The sequence below is a fragment of the Nesoenas mayeri genome, assembly GCF_963082525.1.
Source record: "Nesoenas mayeri genome assembly, chromosome: 2".
Classification (NCBI taxonomy): domain Eukaryota; kingdom Metazoa; phylum Chordata; class Aves; order Columbiformes; family Columbidae; genus Nesoenas; species Nesoenas mayeri.
The window spans coordinates 126,966,193-126,986,861 of record NC_137543.1 but is presented as its reverse complement, the minus strand read 5'-3'; the positions used below and the strand labels follow the sequence as shown (position 1 = coordinate 126,986,861).

Below are 20,669 nucleotides of genomic sequence, written 5' to 3'. Positions count from 1 at the left end.
AGCAATAATCAAGTGGCTGTAAGGAACACAGAATTCAATGTCAACAAAAACATTTCCAAGTTAAATATGGCAAATCTGTGGAATCTTTGAAATGTTCAGGTCATTACTAAGGGATTCACTAAAGGTAGTCACTAAAAGCAAGCCTATGGTCAATTTGTCTCCAGTCACCTATACACAATTACAATAGGGATGCCTCAGTAGTCATATTTCAGGGTTTGAAAACTAGTGAGTTAGTGCTTATTGCATGTATTTCCTCCACACTTCAGTGACAACAGATTCCAGATGTTCACTATCTACTGAACGGAAAAATATCTTCTTTTTTCCATTTTCGATTTATCTATTATTATTTTAACTCCATTTAACTCAGGCAAATTTGCTTGTCTTAAGAAAGGTGAATGCTGTAATAACCTTCCTATTAAATGATGTAAACAAGTATTTTTCACAACCATTCTGTACACAGATGCATACAAAAGTCAATTCAAATACAAGAGGAGTTGGATTTTTTGAGGAGATGGAGGAAACAGTATTTTTTTAACCAAGAAACTAAACATGAGAAATGTGAGAGACATAAGGATAAGTGGGAAACAAGCTAAGAAAAATAACTCTTACCTCGACATGTCCACTGAAGGCTGCATGATGCAAGGCCGTCCTGCCTGCTCGATCAGACACATTTACATTGCTCAGGAGAGGCACCAAAGCTTCAGCACATTTCACAGCTTTGTTTGCAGCTGCTATATGTAGGGGTGTCTGCCAGTTTTTGTCACGAGCATTGACATCTGCTGAATGCTTTAACAGCACCTGAACAGCGTCCTGAAAGCATTCACAAAAACAACAAGCCACTGAATAAAGATTTAAATGCCAACTTTAAATTCAAGGACAGTATAATGGAATAGAACTATTTGCAATTTGTTCTTTCATAAACATCGTCTTACATTTTGGGATTTGTGCTTTACCATAAATCCAGATTTGGGGACGTTCTCAAGAATATAAGCAATACACTCCCCACAGAATTCAACTGAATCAACCATTTCCAGGTCTTTGATCCAGTTCATTAAGCTGGCTGGCAAATTGTTTTGTCATTACAACTAGTTTCCAAAGCTTAATAAACCTCCTTAGGATTCCTTCCATTGCTAGGGATTAGTAAAGTACTATGAACTCACAATGCATTTTCATCAATTTGCCAAGCAAAATTTTCAAACTGTCCAACTCTAGAAATGGCAACAAGAAGAACAGCTTATTAAATGTATATTTAAAGAACCAGCGATAAAACAGAGCGTGGTCACAAAAAGTTTCAACATATACTGTTGCAAAACTCCCAAAAACCATTTCAAAATGTTCCACTGAATTCCACCTCACAAAAAGATTATTCATTTTCTTTTGTTAAATGTATGAGCTGTGAAAATTTGACAAGTAAGACTGTAATTCTTAAAACAAGGTGCACAAATCCCATGAAAATACATATACACAACTGGAATGCATTAAAAAAAAAATCTGTTGGTCATGTCAACATGACAAGGAATACTGCATTTTACATCAACTCTGTGACCTTCCTACAATTTACTAATTGCTTTCAGTGACTTCCAACTCAAACTCTGAGCACACAAATAAATGGTTGGCACTTCCAACTTAATACATGTTAGCAGAAGTAGTTGCAGGAAATTTTATGGTATAATAGCTAAGTATTATTCACAGCTACGAGCAGAATGCCAACTAACACTTGATTCTCTTGATTACAATAAAGTATATTTAAAATTCTTCTACTGTCAATAAAAAAGAAAATATGAACATAAAAGTGAAAATACTGCATTACAGGCTTGCAATTTAAAAGAGAAACAGAATATCTCTTCTATTGTCTAAGAAACTTAAGCAGATTTAGTACCTACTACTTGAAAAAAATCAATATTTTGAACTTGTGCCTTTTTTAAACCAAATATTAAGAAAAAACATAACCAGAAGAAGGAAAGTTTAGAACAGTTATTACCTTTTTTGTAGATGGAAGCACCATAGTACTAGTATAAAAATAACATATCTTATATTTTTATGTATATATGCATTAATGAATTTCAAGAAGTAGTGAATTTGCTTAGGGTTTCTTTTTTTTTTCTGGCAAAGTACACCAGACACACAAATATAAAGGCCTGGAGTGTAATCTTCTTGACATGAAGTTGCTTGAACTTGTGCTGTCAACAGCTAAATCGATAATTCCAGCTATTTTGCATGTTTCAATGCCCTTGTTTAATTGCAGCTGTCCTTGCTTCAAGAGTAAGTCCAGATGTTTTATGGAAATACTTATCAAGCACTTTTTCATTACGGCTTTTTTCATCTAATGCCCCAAACCCATGTATGTCTGTGAGCTGGAAAAGTGCCTACATGTACCAACCATGTATATGGACTCCGACGACTTATTGTGTTTATAAACAGAAAATTCTGACAAGCACCTATCATTGCCTTTGGGCAATTAGTCTGACTGGTCTGCATGTGTTGTTTGCCTTTAGTCAACATTTTTTTAAAAATCTGACCCATTTAAAAAAGTATGACCACAGTTGCATTTCTTGAAGTTATCACTGAGGTGTGGTTTGTCTACAGCGCTCCACTCTGCAAGTTCTACTGATATAAGGAGCTTTTATTGTTCCTCAGCTCTGGAGGATGCACTGTTTGGTTCTTTGGGCAGCTCCCAAAGGAGCAGTTTAAAAACGCCTCAAGAAGAACAAATAGCATTTGGGAATAAGGCATCCTTCGAAGATTCATTTTCAAGCTCTGTTTTGAATAACACAATCTCCATGTAACTTAGCTATTAGTGCTGGTGACAAAATATTATGATTTATCCAGGGAATTCAAAAGCAAAAAGGCTTATTTAGATAGTTTGTGGATCAAATGCTTTCAGTTCAACACTCATCAAAACCAAAATATTCAATTCCATCTTCTCAAACAAAAATGTACATGGAATGTTTAAAAACCATTTTTTTCTAGACATACTGAAATGAGCATCAATTTGACGCACGATCTCAAAGGAAACAGTTTTGCATAAACTTTTCCACATAACAAGCTCAGCATTTCTCCGTTTGTTTTGATCTTCTACAGGCATTTAAAATTTTTATTAGGACATCAACAACCAAGGAACAACAGTAAACTCATTTCTTACATTACTATATCCTCACAACTGTGTAACTGGTAGACTTCAAAACACTTTCTACATATTTAATTTATAACTTCTAAAGTGATTTTCAATACTATCATTACTCATTAATTGCTTAAAAAAAAAAAAAAGTTTGCAGGCCTTATAGAAGCTGTTATTTCTTCAATGCCTGAACAGACAAGCATGTAAAAAAACCTAAGAAATGCGAAGATCATGCTGTAAAAGCTGTACTAAATCTTGGTTCATCTCTACTTCCTTCATGCTGAACCATTCTGGTTACCTTAAAAGAAGTGAACTGGACTCGAGAACCCTGCATGCAGAAACCTCTGTTAGGGAAGTGGCAGAGAGCAAAGCTCAGAACTGGAAGTTTATAGTTTTCCCTCTTTCTTCCTACTCAGGCACGTGCCCGAGAGGATGCACACACACACATACCCTCAACAGGCTGAACGAATTGATGTAAAACTGTTCTGCACTTCCAAACATTTGGAGTAGTTTCACTTTTTAAAAACTGAACAAAGAACAGAAGGTAATTTGAGATTCTTATTTTAGTACAAAGCAATAAAAAATAGCATACCTCACTGCAAGATGCCACAGCTCTGTGTAAAGGAGTCAACCATTTGCTGTCTTTGGCATTAACTCTAGCTCCTGTAACAAAAAATAAGATTAATAGAAATTTATTATATATTTACAGAAATACTTAAAGTATTTTCAACTACAGAGATAGAACTACTGGAGGACAGTCTTTTCTCCAGCTGAAGTCCACACTTTGATGAAATTCTTTTAACATTGCACCCATAATACTCTTTCATTAAACTACACTCATCTTTTAATACCAGGTAATCTTTTGCACTTCCAAAGGCACAAAAAAGACTGTTTGGTAAGAAAGACAGACTCCTTGCCTTCATTCAGCACCAGAAATCTCATACTTAGCCACTATAGTTGAAATACTCCTTAAAAAATTGAGGGTATATAACCTTAGCTTTTTCATACCTTGAGTGGAAGTTTAGCCATCTCTACTTGAAAAGTGCTGAAATTTTACAGAGTTGTGATAGCTTACAAAAAAGTGTTATGTTTTTGGAAAAATAATTTGGAAATGCTGTTGGAAAGAGTTCATAGAGCAACATATGATATCACACAGTAAAATTAGTGCTACATGGTCAGAGCGTACTAACTTCTCAGGCTAAACATAGTATTGTTATGTCAGAATCAACTTTAATTTTTTCTATGCAAAGAACAGAAAAGGGTGGAAGGGCAGTAAGACACAAGCTGTCAAACTGGCTGCTGGTCAGGATGCTCAGCTGAGAGACAAGGTACTTTCATCCAAGACCTGCATCAGCAAAGAAGTCTCTCCCAGTCCAGCTGAACAGCCTGACCAAGCGACATAGTCTGTACAAAATCGTGGTTGTATATACTAAGCAAACAAAAAAAATGAACTCAGTTTTGCAAGTTAATCAGTTTCTTTGAGGCTTAAGAACGCAACATGGAAGCTGATGTTGCATCCAAACTCCCACTTTAACACTGGGTCTTCCAAGCATCAGATAGAACTTGAGGTCTAATTACTGGCTCCAATTTCAGGGATCTCCCTCTTATGCAAATTTCAGAAGCTTTGGGTGTCAGACTATTTTCCAAGTTCAAAAGTTTTTGAAAAACAAGTTTGAACGAACAGGAAGAAAGTCCAAATCCATATGAAAACCCCACAATCTAACAAGAGTTTAAGAGCCTTAACCTTATAATAATAAATATGTACTTTTGTCAACTATAATACGGACCTAGTGTACTACATCATATCACGTGTCATAACATAATGTACTGTATCAAATTCTGCACAGCACTCAAGCAAAAAAAGAATCTGAGGATCCTAAAAGTCACCAGAAATGTCTTAGGATTTTTGGTAATCCTTCCCCAAAAGACAATAACCTGAATGGTCAGTAAGTGAGATTCTAATCCATGTATTTAAAATGTATCTGCAATTCCTGATTGTCTGGAGTACTGTTAGTCACACTTTGGTTTTAGCAGACAAGACAAAAATAAAGGCCAAAATGGTACTCTAAGCTCCACCTTACTTCATGTCTACAGCCAAAACCCAAGGAATTAAGACTTTCAAAGTCTGATTTCCTATTTCTAATTTACAATACAAATGTCTTTGAAGTGTTTTAAAGGAATTAAGGGAGTTACTAGGTCACTAATCATCACCCTGATTTTCCTCAGGAAAAAGTATTTGCAAGATTTGAGGTCAGGTCAGATCCAGCCAGGTGACGAAGGCTGAGACAAGAGAAGTACCAAGAGCAGCAGAAGGGGTGAAATGCACGTTCCCACTCCAAGGAAGCAGCAGTTACCGAAGCTCTAGGGAAAATATGCTTAGAGTCCAAGCTGTGTTTATAGGTTTTTTATCATTCATTGATATCTCTGGTACCTTAACAGCCTAAAAAATGTATCAGAAGAGAACAGGAATAAATCCAAAAAGATACCATACAAAAGGTTTTCCCAGTGGGTAAGTTAATCAAACTTGCTAGGATTAAAGGAAAAGAAAATCTGAAAGTGTTTGTTGTTTTTGGTAAAAAAGGAAATCAGCATCAGCCAAAGAAACACCTAAGGGAATTTGATGTGATATCTAAAAGTAACATGGTCCTCTCAAAAGAACAAAATGAACACAGTATCTGCCCCCAGGCCATAAGTGACCTTCCACCCAAAGAAGCAAGAAAGCCTAGGTCTAGCACATCCCACACTTAAAAGAGTGTAGTATGTAAATGCTAAAATAAGTTAACTTGTCAAATGCACAAAAGATTTGTAGATTCTCTGACAAAGGAAAGAAACAAGGCTGATTTTTGACAAAACACCTCAGTTTGTGATGGACTTACCTAAGAACGAACCACAAAGCTTGTTTTTCCCCCACAACAAACAACTCTTAAAGGAGTTTTGTTAGAAAGACAAAGTTTTAAAGTAATTATCAGAATAAGTATACTACCAAAAATGCATATGCACTACTAATGTGTGAATCAGGAGAACTATGGCTACAGATATGTTAAACAAAATAATATTCTAAATTAACATAGAGATACTTCCCCCTTAAATTTCCACAAGAAGGCATGCTGCCAAGAATGATTAACATTCCATAAAATAGCTTCTCCAAACAGCCTTGTATCTGAGGACATAATCCCCCTCCAGGCTGTTCTTTACTCCCTAGCACATGATTTGGGGAAAATATTAGCATTACTCCCCCCTCTTCAGATGCTCTCCACAAGACATAAAGCCCCCTCAAATCTACTGCACTCCTACCATGCAACAGTGAAGAAGTTTACAGCCTCCATCCTCTTGGGTTAAACTCTACTCCAGATCATTGCAGATAAATGTTAGAAAAGATATTACGGTGTTACTGAAAATCTTTTGCTTAAAGATGATCTGCTTTGTGGTTTGCTTAAAGACAGTCTGAACACATGTATGTACATAATTCACTGTACAACACCGCCAATGCAATATTATCTCTGTGGAGCTCAACTTGCTGACGTGTTAACCAGGGCATTTCTCACATTTCAAATACCTTCAAATGCCACTTATGCAGCAGCTTGCTCTTTCAAAACACAGTGCAGCATGTTTGTATCCCCAATTTGTAAGAATAAAGCAAACAACTAAAAACCCCACCTCACTGGATCTTCCAGACTTCAGGGGCCTGGTCTTAACATGTTTTTTAAAACTGCTCAAATATTTCATTTGTTTCATGTAAAATTTCTCATGTTTCAATTCTTTTAGTGCCGTAGAGCTTGTAGGAAAAGGATTTGGGGGCTTGCCAGAGATATCAAATCCAATACTGCAACACAAGTACCCATCATCTTTGCTTGAACTTAAGAACTGATTAAGACATAACACTCTCCTAAAACTGCACCTTCCAAACAAACCAACTTACTCTTCCATGTTGGTGCACTAAACTGAAACATCTTCTGTTTCATCAATAGCTTTAATAGTACAGTCTAGTAAGTTTACATATCTAGGCAAATATGAAAGTAGGATTTATGCTCTGCAAAAAGGTGCGGGATGGTGGGGTAGAGAGAGAAGTATTGCATATTTTTCTTCCCTCCTCCTTGAATCTTATGTTTTATTTTGCAAAGTTGTATTCACAAGACTGACAATTAGAAAGAGGTGTTTTATTTAATAAATCTAGTACAGAAGCTACTGAAAATCTCAGTGAAACTCAGTGGTGCTTACTTTTAGCAAATTTATGTTCCAACACACATTTTCCAAATTGATACAGGCACTGATTTAAAGAATGATCTTGGAAGCTTTAATTATATCGGTCCATATCTGGCCATCGCATATTTAAATGTGCTATTAGCCACCAATACCTGAATGTACGTTTCCGCAATTCAGTTGCTGCTTCATTGGTGTCAATATCCTTAGACTTGAGTAAGAGCCGGCATCTCAACCACCTCTTGGGTAGGAAATGCTGCAAGGAACAGCCACACGCCTCCTCCTTAATCCATAAAGTGCCATATAACTCTATAGAGCCATGTCGCAGCTCGTCACCTCTGTGTTCCCCTCCTAAGAACTCTGGCTGTGACTCTCCTCCCGAGCTACCCAACCCCAGAACTTGTCCTATTTGTAAATGTCCTTGGACAACTAATGAGCAAAGCAGTTACATTACTTCTGTGTCACTAGTTGAAAAGAGATTCAGAAAAGAAACAACAACAGAACTGACAAGACATTTTCATCTTTGCTCGCAGTACTGACTTAAGTACTGAATTGCCTTCCACTGTTCTGTTTGTAGTCTGTATTTTTAGCCTGTCAAGGATGGTATTTTCCTTTGTTATTGTACAAGATGTGCTAGCGGCTGAACAAGATCATAACATAAGCAAATAAAGCAAATATGTTTTCATTCACATACACAATACAGACTCTTTTGAAGCTCTGAAATGTTTATTTAGGAGTAAAAGATGTAAATAAGATCTTCAGATCGCATTTTTAAAAAGCTAACAAACTTTTTCTTAACTAATATACTGAAATAATTTTAGGAATGATCTTTGCAGAAATTAGGAAGATCCGAGGTATAAATCACTGAGAATAACCAGCTGGTAATTAGACTCTATTTAGTTTTTTTCTTAAGGGCTAGTATTAGCTTAAGAAGTTTTTCCACCTTTTATCTAGAGAAGATGACCATGGAAATACTTCAAGTGGCAAGCAGAAATTCTCAGACTACACTGCGGAATGAACATGTGGAGAAGAAAACTTTTCCTTAGATAGAAAAATATGTGAACATTCAGGAGGTGGTACAGAAAAAGTCTGTAAAGTAAAAAAAGATTTGAGATACTAATTGGAGCAATCAGTAATAGAAATCCAGAGTAATTTCCTACTGAAAACTTGTGATACTTGGAAAATTTTTGCTGCAAAAATAATGAATAAGACCATATTGAGAGAAAACTTCTTCCTGTTTACAATGCATAGTACGGGATCTACAGAATAGTGAAAAAAAACTCCAAACCTAAGAGGGACAGAATTGGAATATCTTTTGACCACCCACAACTATGCTTCAACAGTTTTTATTTTTATTGGGTTAAAACCAAAACAAACCAAACCAAAACAAACCAAACAAAACCCAAAACCACATGGAGATACACTGGCCACAAACAGGAGTAAACCTACAATCCAGTCAAATCCATCCTCCAGATTTTCACTGCTTTATCAATATAAGAAATCCATTTCATTTCAGAACTCCATAGTTTCTGCCACATCTCAGCTACCACCTCCTCGAGCTTCAGAGAGAAAGGCGAGGTACTCGGACTCCTCGAGCTTCTGAACACTTTTACCTTTTCATAAGTCAACTTAATTTGCTCTCTCCAAAGAGCAGAGCTACTTTCTTCACAGCAACTGCTACTGCTGACAGAGGGAAGTTAAGACATCTCAAAATAAAAAATGGCAACCAACATCACTGTCAAAAGAAGAGAAAGCAGCCGAAAGACACAGTCACTGTGAAAGGAGCCCCTGTGAAATGCCTTTGGCCTGTGGGTACATCTGCAACCCAAATACAGGCACCTTCATGCGGCTGTTATTTTTGCAGTGATGGCCTTTCAACAGCTGAGCTGTGTGAGTGCCATTGCATGGACTTTTAATACTTACGTAGCTTCAGAATTAGATGAAAGAAACACATGTAGAATAAAGTTGGAGGGTCTTTACTATCCTCCAAAATCTGTTATTACTGTAATGATAGTTTTCCAGTGTCAGCACAATTCTTACTTTTCCAGCTGACCCAGAGGGAAAGCACAACAAAAACTTGCGTGCTGCCAAACCTTAATGAGGTTGAGTTTAATCACATGCTCACGTACAATGAGCTCCATGCAGTGAAAATTTTGGGTTAAACAAACAGAAATGTGTTGCGTTAGTAGTTAAGTATCAATCCAATATAGTAACTAAATCTATTCAAAAGAAAACAACAGATAATTCAGATGTTTGTTTTCATGAATTACATTGATTTCAGTGAAAGCGACAATAGCCTGTTATGGAATTTTAAAGAAAACAACATGAAAAAAGTTACTAATCAAAATAACATATTCTGGAATTACGCAAATCTGTCCTGCTCCTCACACGTCACTTGCCTGCAGAATAAACTCTGATGGCATTTAAAAAACAAAAAGTAGGACAAACAGAAAGGATGATTTTTTTTTTTTTTTTTTTATAAAGCAAAAAGCTTCAGAACAGTTCACATGCAGGACTTCACTGAAAGAGGAGTTTGATTTTTTTAAACAGGACTTCTTGGAAAGAACAAAAAGTTGGACATTCATTTAAGACTTAACTATTTTACTTTTCTACTTTTCAGTAGTTTGTCATCAACTACTTATACAATTAACGTCAGTGCAATTATGCAAAGGAGACATCATAAAATACAACTGTGATTGGTGTTATGACTCTTCACAGACTAATATAAAAAATAAAATGCTTCTAATTATGATTCTCACGTGACTAAAGTCTAAACTTTTCTTCCATCATTCTGTATACTATAAACAACCATTTTTATGCCTTTTAAATTTATTGTTCGCCTTCTTACCTAAGAAATGTAGGAATGCTAATTGCTTAAGTAGCTACAATCTAAGAGGGAGAGATGATATGAAGTTTTAGACTTCCACAGACCATAGTTGTATGACAATTTGCTGGCAAGACATTCACATCCTTGGGGAACAAATTTAGTTGTGTTCAGTGAAGCACTGTCTCAAGATAAAAAACAAAAGGCAATCTAATTGTCCAGCCCCAAAATGGAGTCACTGAAGCAATTTTCATTGCTGCTCAGAGTCTCTGTCCAAACCATTAACTTCAGGTCCCTTGCCCAGGTGAAAGGCTACAATAGAATCATAGAATACTTTGGGAGGAAGGGACCTTTCCACGTCATCTAGTCCAACCCCCTGCACTGAGCAGGGACATCTTCAACTAGATCAGGTTACTCAGAGCCCCGTGCAGCCTGGCCTTGAATGTCTCCAGGGATGGGGCATCTACCACCTCTCTGGGCAACCTGGGCCAGTGTTTCACTACCCTTATCGTAAAGAATTCTTCCTCGTATCTGGCCTGAATCTTCCCTCCTTTAGTTTAAAACCACCATCTCTTGTCCTATCACAACAGGTCCTGCTAAAAAGTCTGTCCCCATCTTTCTTACAGGCCCCTTTTAAGTACTGAAAGGCCACAATAAGGTGTCCCTGAAGCCTTCTCTTCTCCAGACTGAACAAGCCCAACTCTCTCAGCCTGTCCTCATAGCAGAGGTGTTCCAGTCCTATGGTCATTTCCATGGCCTCCTCTGGCCCCTCTCCAACAGGTCCATGTCTTTCCTGTACTGAGGGCTCCACAGCTAGACACAAGACTCCAGGTGGGGTCTCACCAGAGCAGAGTACAGGGGCAGAATCACCTCCCTCGACCTGCTGAGCACATGGCTTTTGATACAGCCCATACATACATATATTTTTCCATTTTTGCTATTGATGTAGTCACTCTATCATAGAAGGCCACTAGGTTGTTCAGGCAGGACTTGCCCTTGGTGAAGTTGTGCTGGCTGTCTTGAATCACCTCTCTGTCCTCCATGTACCCCTTAGCATAGCTTCTAGGAAGATCTGTGCCATGATCTTCCCAGGCACAGAGGTGAACAGGAGAGGTTACAAAGCAACCTTGAGGTCTGGTGGTGAAATATCTCAAGAATTCAAAAACTAACTGTGCATGCTTGTAAGACTGAAAGCTTATTCCACAAAAGTCTGCAAATAGGCTGAACTGATTATATCTACAGAATGTGCAATGCGGGTTGCTTAGGTCTATAGCAAAGTAATATATTGTAACAGCAACATATGATCCAAAATACGTACTTGAAGGCAGCGTGGATCTCCTGGAGGGGGATGCAAAAGACATTCCAATCAAATTTAAAAAGTCTATGTCTATGTAACATATGATACACACTTTAACTAAGAATAGAGAATAATGAGAAAGAATCAGGTAAGAGCCACTGACTCCTGGAGAGATTCATACTGACTTGAGTAATTCTGAGGTCCAGTTTGAAGCAAGAATATAAAAGGCAAAGCAAACAGTCTTTGCAGGATAGCTTGCACAGCAGAACTGTAAAGTGGTTCCTTACAACACTCCAGCAAAACTACATTAGAGAACTTTACAGGTTGCAAAGTCAAGCTCTCACAAGGTAAGAAATGCTAGGATGAAAGTAGTCTACACTACTTAATTCAATCCCTTGTGCAAATAGATGACAATAGGCCAATTAAAGCCACATAAAAAAATTTGACATGCAAATTTACTGCACAGAGGAGATTGTTGTTCAAAAATGTTATTTCTTCAAGAAACTCTTTAGTCATTGTTGAAAAAGAGGTCTTGCAACATGGCAGGCATTCTTCCGACCTTGCTGTGGTAACAGATGTTCTTTATTTGCTCCCTAATGCTCACGTATTATGACAAAATGTAACGTTATACATCTGTCTCAAAGGAGAGATTTTATTTCCATCTGAAATGCAATGAATTAATTTTCTGTATCTCTATGAAATGGAGAGGATAAATACATTTAACTTCTGTTCCCAGTCTTCCAGTTAAGAGAGTTAAAAGAAAAATCTCAGCTTGTGCATTTTGAGACATCTAGACCTGATTTCTCAGAGAAGTATCTGGTGCAGCACTTCAGATATAGCTGTGAGCGCTCACACTTCACAACCCACAAAGATTTCAAATCCAGCATTCAGAAATGAGGAAGATTAAACTGGTGACTACTTTTTAAAGAGCCTGGCTTAAGCTGCTTGCCTAAAACCACAGCCTGCAAGCAGGTACCATCCAGATTAGTGCCCAGGCACGGCACAGCCTTAACATGCAGACATCATCTTCTCATCATGCAATTAATGCCTGTCTTCATTCACTTACAAATGCATCAACAACCGGCATCTGTGCTTCCTCCACTGTACCAGCCTAGTGCATTTCCAGCGCGGTCCCGCCCTGTGCAATCCATAAAGCTGCACTTCCCCAGCAAGGCATAAACAGGCCATTGATGTCCACAGCACACGAACACAGCAAAGTTGGACTTTTGATTTTGTGACTATTTAATGCAGTGTTTTTGTGTAAGTAAATCTTGATTATAATTGAATAAACATTGTCTCATACATATCAATGCCTCCCAGTCTTCCTCAACAATCTACAGACACAGTAGCACCCAACAAACTCTCCTCCCATTCAACAGCTCAAGTTTGGACTATCCTAGGGTTCTCCACTTTCCTCCTTCATTCTCCAATTTTTCTTACACTTAGCCCCAGGCTGTGTGCCCAAATCATATGACTAACCTTTCTTCTACTGCCATCCCCCAGTCAGGATCTTGTTTCATTAATATCTGAACTAGAATCTCACTCCTTCCATGAGCTCTTTGCCAAGACTGCAATATTTTCTTCAATCACAGCTCTGGTAACTGGACTCTGTTCACCCAAAAGAGTCAGAAGCTTCATTCCTAGAAGGAGCTGACCATAATTTTGCAACATTTATAATGCAGCTAGTTGTTTTGGGGATTTGCTCAGTTTTGTTTTAATCACTGTGAACACCCAAACAAAAAGAAATATTCTTTATATATATATATATAAAATATACACAATGTGATATTAATTAATTATAAGTACCTATAATTAAATAGATCAAGTACATGTACATATATATAATGAGAAGATTACATCTTGCTAAATTATAATAAATTAAATTGTGCCTGGCAATTTCAATGTAAAGTCTGGAAGTGAATCCTACAGTCTTAAAGTGACATTTCCTTAAAGCAAAATTTGTCATTCAAGGTTGACGATGGGGGCGAGGTGGGTGGAAATATCTGGCTTTGCACAGGCAAGGTGTGCCACTGAGCAAACAGAAGATTAAAGTAGTTCTGTGGGACTGTTACAAGTTTTAATCTTTCTACTGAACCCTTAAAGCTCCATATCATGAATTCAGCCTCAAGCTACCAGATGGGCAGATTCGTGCAAGATCAAAGACAATCAATTCAGTATCTCAGTCATGAAGTTTTGCTTTCAGGTTTTTGGGTTTGTTTCTTGGTTTTCTACCTTTTTAAGGAAAAAAAATACGGAAGTATACTGTTTTACAGAATTTGCACTTTTTCTTAGTACAAATAAATAAAAAGGTATTTCAAAATTTTCAGCTGATCCTAATTGTATTCTGTGCATTTAAGCCGACAGCAAAGGATACTTTAAAATAATATAACCAACTCTGGATGCCATCTTCTATGTTCAACTTCATTTTTATGAAGCCCGCTTTATAAGCAAAGCAATGCTGCTAACATCTACCTATAACATATACACTGTTATTTCTTTAAACTAGAGTTAAACTACCTGAAGTTGATCAAGCTACAAATAAAAATAGCTATAACTGAGGTTTTTTACAAATAAATATTTTAGAGCAGAACCACACAGTATTATAACACTGATAAGTCTGAAAACCAAAATGTCAGCATAAACATCTTTAATTTCTAGTACTTTAAATATCTCAGTAAGACCTATACAGACTAAGATGTACACACATATTTCTTTGGATTTGCATAAAGTTAGATTTTTTTTTTTCCATTAACAGGAACAGAACATACCAGATAAAATAAGTAGTTCAATAATTTCTGCATCTCCCAGATAGGCAGCAGCATGTAAAGGGGTCCTTTTCTCATTATCCTGTGGTAAGAGGGGGGAAAAAAAGTTTTGTTTAAAATAAAAAAGTATGGTTTCGCATTCTGTATGATTTAAGAAAAAAACACTGCATAAAACTGCATCTTCCAAATATTGTACATTTTATATTCTAGAAAACATAATTACTCTAAAGACATTATCACATTTACTAAGACAAGCATGCTTCTCCCTAAGGAACTCTTAATACCAACATAGTCAACTAGTTTTTCTCCTGACATTAACAGATTGACAGATGCTCATCAAATCTTCAGATTAACCCATCAGTTAGAAATCACCATTCACTTGTCTCCAGACACAGGAACTTGAGGATGCCCTACATACACAGTTAAAAATGGTGTGTCACCTTCGTATGCAACAACTAGTGAGATACATTTTTTTTTAAAGTTTAAAGATAGTTTCAGCAGTTCTTTTTTGAATAGAAAATAGAAAAGAAGCTGGAGTGAGCAGGGGCAAAAAATACTAAAATCCAATTTCAACTGTTTTGTTTACCGTAGATAAGCAAAGAAAAGGAAGAGATGCAATTTGTTTTTCAGAAAACACTCTGGAGGATACAAGTAAAACCCAGCATTTTTCATTAGTTCAGGGTGATCTAAGGTCCTTTTGAAGGTACAAGTAAGAGAATTTAGACATACGCAACATATACTGATGAAGATTCATTTTGGAAAGACTAGCACGAAATACTTCTCAACTCTTTCAGGATCAGTGCAATTTCCCTTTATCAGTTTACAGCTTAATCAGAAAGATAATTGCACATCACAGTAAGTGATAAAAATGAACAAGAACCAACAGTTTGCTCTCTGAGGGAAGGCTGCTGAGAAATCACAAAAGAGACGGCTCACCAGTCAGCATCCGAAACTCTGCTTAGATATCTAGACCTTTTTAGTAAAGTTTCAAATACACCAGGGGTGAGGGGTCAAGATTACAAGCAGCAAGAAATTTTAAGTCCCAAGACCTTTCTATTAATTTAAGTGTTGTGTCACAACTATGGTAAAATTAACACACATCTAAATTGCCACTTCATTGTGAACAGCATTCCTCTCCCTTGCCAAAACAACGTAATTCAGTAAATCCCCCCTCGAGACCTAACAGCATACAAGAAGAAAATTAAAGTTCAAGGCAGGAGAGAACTGATAGCAAAAATAGAGCTCCGACCCAAGAAGTCACTTCTGTCACATAAAAGACAATTTCAAGAACTTAGAACATTTAACTCCTCCCCAGCACAACACCACACACACACCCCCTGCCCCAAACCACCAACTTCGTGTTTAGTCACCACTCAGAAACAGTTGAAATCACATGGTCATGATCTTATCAGTGTTTCCTAACATAGTTTTTTGAGTTACACACAAAAAATTACAAATTGAGCAGTTCAAACCTGACACTGACACACCCTGAATAAGGAATCACTAGTACTTATCACTAACGTCACAATGCCTCGCAGTACCAATTACTTGCCAGTATGCCTCAATTGCAAATTACACATTTATGACAGAAAAGCCCCTGCACTTGCCATCTAGGGATGAAAAACAGAAAAAGAAAAGAAAACAAAAAAAAAAGACAGGAAGCACAAGGGAAAAAATAATACCTGTACTAAACCTGTTTCCTCAGCTGCCTGCAGTAAAGACCAGCCAGTAATGAAAATCACCTTTCATTCCTCCAGTCTGGAAGAGCAGAGCTACTACAGCTAGCTAGTATTTTGCAACACCACGTAAGACTTTTTGATAATGCTAAAGAGCCTATAACCCACAGATTAAGGAACACAAAAAAATGAGTATGACATTATATTGTCTGCAATTTCGCTGTCGAATTAGAGAAAATAAGATGGGCACTGCATATATCCTTCTGTAGAGACAGTATTTACTCAGAAACACAAACAAAAACTGCATTCCCCACTTCAAGGGCAAAACTCATTATCAAAATTTTCATCACATTTGTTGTGGGCTTCTTTTTTTCTTTTTTCACATTTCAGTGACATAGGTCATGCAAGAAACCAATCTGACGTAACCAATCAGAAATCTTCCAATAAAATGGTGGAGAGAAGGGAGGTGTTTGTCTAGAAAATGCTAATCATCTAACCCCAAATATATTTTCTTGAAACATACACGGTTTGAATTTTTGATAAATTTGGGCCACACTTCTCCAAAAAAATCCAACCTCTACTAACGGACACTGTTGAGTGTCCTGAAACCACCAAGATAGAAAGACAAAGGCAGCTCGAACACAAGCAACATTTCCACTCCGGTGCTCCTATGTTTCCAAGCTGCGTGTTTCCAGTCGTGCAAATATTTCACTTTTGCTGCTCTTAGGCTGACAGCTTGAAAACACTCAAGTCCCAACTCCCAGTTCTATAGCAGGGAGTACAAACTGGGAGGGTACGTACACAGGAAGCTGGTGGAGACTTCCCTTCTGCAAAGCTCCAGGGCTTTGTGAGTGCCACTGTAGCTTGTGGAGACCCTAAAAAACTCCACAGCAGCGCTAGGTATACAGCAGAAAACAAAAGCTAAGTCAGATGAGATGCTGGGATGCTCAGGACTTGTCATCTCCTGGGTCAGCTCCAGAGCCTGGTACTTCAACAATCCCAAGCCCCGGGGTCCCCATCGACCACGAGTATTCTACATGCTGAGGGTGCTCTGATAGAAGCCCTGACATGCTGAGGGTGCTCTGATAGAAGCCCTGACTTTTTTTGCCCTTAGTTTGACAGCTGGCACTTTCTGATGCTTCCAAACCTTTTTTTTTTTATTTAACTTGTCTGTGAGAAAGTTTTTGGTTTAGCATTTAAAAACCTGGTTTTCAGAACTTCTTACAAAAGCAGAAATGCTGCATTCAGCAAGCTCTCATCAGTATGCTGAAGTCTTTGCTTCTGTTAAAAGAAAACTCTAATTTTGTTCCATCTGAAATCTTTCATCTTATTGGTGCATTTTAATAAATGAGATCTGAGTAAAATTAAAAAGAATTCCACATTTTAAACGCTACTAAAGTACCACTATACAGATCAGCTACTTTTTATTAAAAACAGGAATCATTTGATGAACAAATTTCATCTGCAAATACAAACTACTGCATATAAAGCTTTACAGTAAATAACACTAACCAAGCTTTCAATTTTAGCAAGCAACTTTGGAAGCAGACATCTTGCAGCACTGATATCTCATACTAACATAAGCACTGGCATTTTAATTTCATAAACTTAAATGATACTAAAAGAAACATTTCATGAGAGAAGGGATTTTGTACATAAAATTCACTGTTACACAGAATGAAAAATCTAATGCTGTTGGTACTATTTAATTCCAAATATCACAGTATTACTGCAGTAAATGACTACACAGAAAAGCAAGTGTTGTGCCATCTTAATTTTCCAGTTCGAAAATCTGCAAGGCAAATGGGACTATTAAATCAGCTGCAATGTAAAGAAACACGTGACACTCACTGCATTAGGCACATTTTACATAGTTGAAAAAGAATGTTGGTGTTCCAGTAGAAACAACAAAGAAATTCACATTCCTAATAAGAAACTCCAAAGTTTAATTCCAGATATTGGCCAATGCTGTCAACAAACTAAAAAGCAATAAAATGTCTCTGTCCTTAGGGAACCGGTTTTCAGAATGGCAGTTCTGTTTAACAAAAACCCCAACATCATATTCATGTGCACTTTTGGGTTTCATTATATGAAAAACATAATCCTTCCATTCACAGTACTTCCATTTCTCAAGTTTCCCAAGCATTTCCTCCACACAGGAGTTTCTGTAAGGATTATGACACAAGAAAAACAGAGGAGAAGACCTTATGACTCCCTCAAAACCAAATTTGGAACAAAGTTACATGGACAGTGGAGCTACAACCTTAATAACTCCCCTAACCCAGAACAAGGGCTATGCCAACTTTGTTTCATTTTACCTAAAACATAGGCTTTAATTGTTTTGTTGGTTATCTTCATGGATCAAAACTTTTACAATGGCCAAATCTAGGGCGCATTTAAACAGGCAGCACTCAAATCTACCTCCTTTTAAAGTATCCTTTGAGATATAACAATTTATTCTTGGTTTGGGTTCTGTTTCAGCAATTGATTTAGAATAACTGTGTACAACCACAGAGTTTTAAGGAGCTAGATGCATTAAAAGCAGATCTCTCTTATCCCGTACATTTCTAATAAGCCTACTGTAACCTGGATATGGCTTCCTCAAGAGTATATTAGAAAACAACTTCAATTTGCCCTTCAAATAGTTCAACATCTACTGATCCAAAATCTTTGAATTAGAGTATTTTTTGGAAAAGCATGAATACAACTTCCCCTTTCATAAAAACTTCTCTTTATCCTATTTGCTCTTCAAATTTTGCAATAACACTTTATAATATTCTCATTATTTTGTGATCACACCTCAGAAATATCATTCAAGAGGTGTTTTCTGCTGTATCACTTGTCAGCTGTCTGCTTCAATACCATCTGTTCCTGGGAGAAACCAACCCTAAATACACAATCATAAATCTTGAAAGAGTTTCAGTACCAACATACTCTGTAATAGCTTTAATAAGCTTTCCTTGTAAGTGAAACTATCTTTAAATATAACACTTAGTGTATTTTTTTGTTAGGTTAGAACAGGGGTGTCAAACTACTAAATGTAACTACTCTTACATTTATACAGTCCTAAAATTACATTTGGCCCTTTGAAGGCAACTGTGAGGCTGATGTGGGCCCCGGTGAAAATGACTTTGACACCCCTGGGTTAGAGAGATAGGACTATTCAACAAGCCTGACTTGTAGCTCCTGGGTTCACAGATACTGTGTAAGAACATGATAACAAAATATTTCCAATTCTTTGATAGTGTCTAGTACCACTGAGGCCTCTCCCAGTATGAAGCCCCAGTGTTACACTTGAGAATCACCAGAACACTTTAATTTATTTGCAATTTTTGCTAGTTTTTAGAATTACCGTTTTGTAAGGCGGAATAACTGTCTATTCTAAATATTTCTTTTTGTTCCTCCACATAAAAAAGAACACATTTAAATATTTGGCTTCCACATTCCAACTTTAAACTTCGCAAATATTTAGCTTAGGTACATAATTCTATAACCGAGACAACAAACTCTTTGGAAGTTTGTCCAACTACAAAGTGATATCTTAAAAACACATAACTTAAGCAGATCTTCAAAATTACATGTATTATTGTCAACTAGAATCAGAAGAAAAAGATTAGGTATTAGGCTTTCAAAACTTGTAAATCTCTGACAAATTAATTTTGTATCCCTACCTGGAGTGTAATTAATCTGCTACTTCTTTGGATTTTTCTTCCCCAGTATTTCAGTATTCAAATTGTCAAAAAATTAACAAATTTCTAACTAATTTTGGCTAACATCATTTTTAGAAGCAGACCTCTATTTTCTCACCATAGTTCAATTCAAAATACAGGTCCAATATAGTGAGCTAATCTAACCAGCTACAATAATGGTCTTCTGCATGCTTAAAAACAGGAGGAAAACATGCCATTACCCACCCCTAAAAAATACCTATTCCATAGCTAACCACAAAGTATCCTTTGAAGCCAGATGACAGATACATTGTAGTTGAAATGACTACATTTGTCATTGACTCCGTTAATTTAGTGAACTCATGCTCATGCTACTATCTGCATAAATACTCGTACTGCATTTGAAATAAGCATTTTTTTGAAAGCCCAGTATTAAACTTTCTCTAATAAGACTTTATCACTACACATTACATTTCTGGACATACCATCTTCATGGCATCTATTAAGACAGAGCAAATCTAGACTTCCAGGCAATCGCAAAAGCTGAGGAGGAATCTTTGCCCTCCTGCTCATTAGGACAGCAGTAAACTATGACTCTGGAGACCTTGTCTTGCAGGAGAAAATAAGTGTCCTGAACAACAAGGGTCACTTCAGCCGTAATCTGCCAACCCCCAGTGATGTTCCTTGTGAAGATCTTCAGTACCAATTTATTAGTGCATGCTCTTTGACTTGCTTCTAGATAACAATAATAAAAACTGTCACACTGTGGATTAAACCACTAAATCATTTACTTTGTGAGTGTAGCTTGCGGAGACCCTAAAAAACTACATAGCAATGTTAGGTATACAGTAGAAAATAAAAGGTAAGTCAGAAGAGAACTAAGTTTGCACAGAAAAAACATCAAGCATTCATATATATTATAGTGACATATTATATTGGAAACAGCCCCAACCCCGTCACTGTCGGGCAGAGGTAGGGGACCAAAAAGACGATGAGGGGTGGAAGCGTATTCCAGTTCGGCGTCACAGGCAGCCCCCCTCTCCGCCTGCTTTGCTTCCCCAGGTGCCCCTACATAATAGGTTTGAGGCCCTGGATCTTGAAGAAGAGGTAGGTGATTAGGT

At 37.1% G+C, this 20,669-nt stretch overlaps 1 protein-coding gene across 7 annotated transcripts in view; it reads right to left on the bottom strand.

Annotated features, from left to right (window-relative positions):
• The window catches only part of ANKRD28 (ankyrin repeat domain 28), a gene marked incomplete at its 5' end in the record, with an annotated part of 125,142 nt that overhangs the window by 43,108 nt on the left and 61,365 nt on the right, over positions 1 to 20,669 (bottom strand). For 6 of the 7 annotated variants that reach the window (XM_080338824.1, XM_080338823.1, XM_080338825.1 and 3 more), the window contains 3 exons: positions 610 to 810; positions 3,711 to 3,781; positions 14,208 to 14,286. In XM_080338824.1, coding sequence (XP_080194950.1) covers positions 610 to 810; positions 3,711 to 3,781; positions 14,208 to 14,286 — 351 coding nt within the window. The remainder of the gene's footprint in view (positions 1 to 609; positions 811 to 3,710; positions 3,782 to 14,207; positions 14,287 to 20,669) is intronic. The other variant, XM_080338826.1, reaches the window with a different exon arrangement.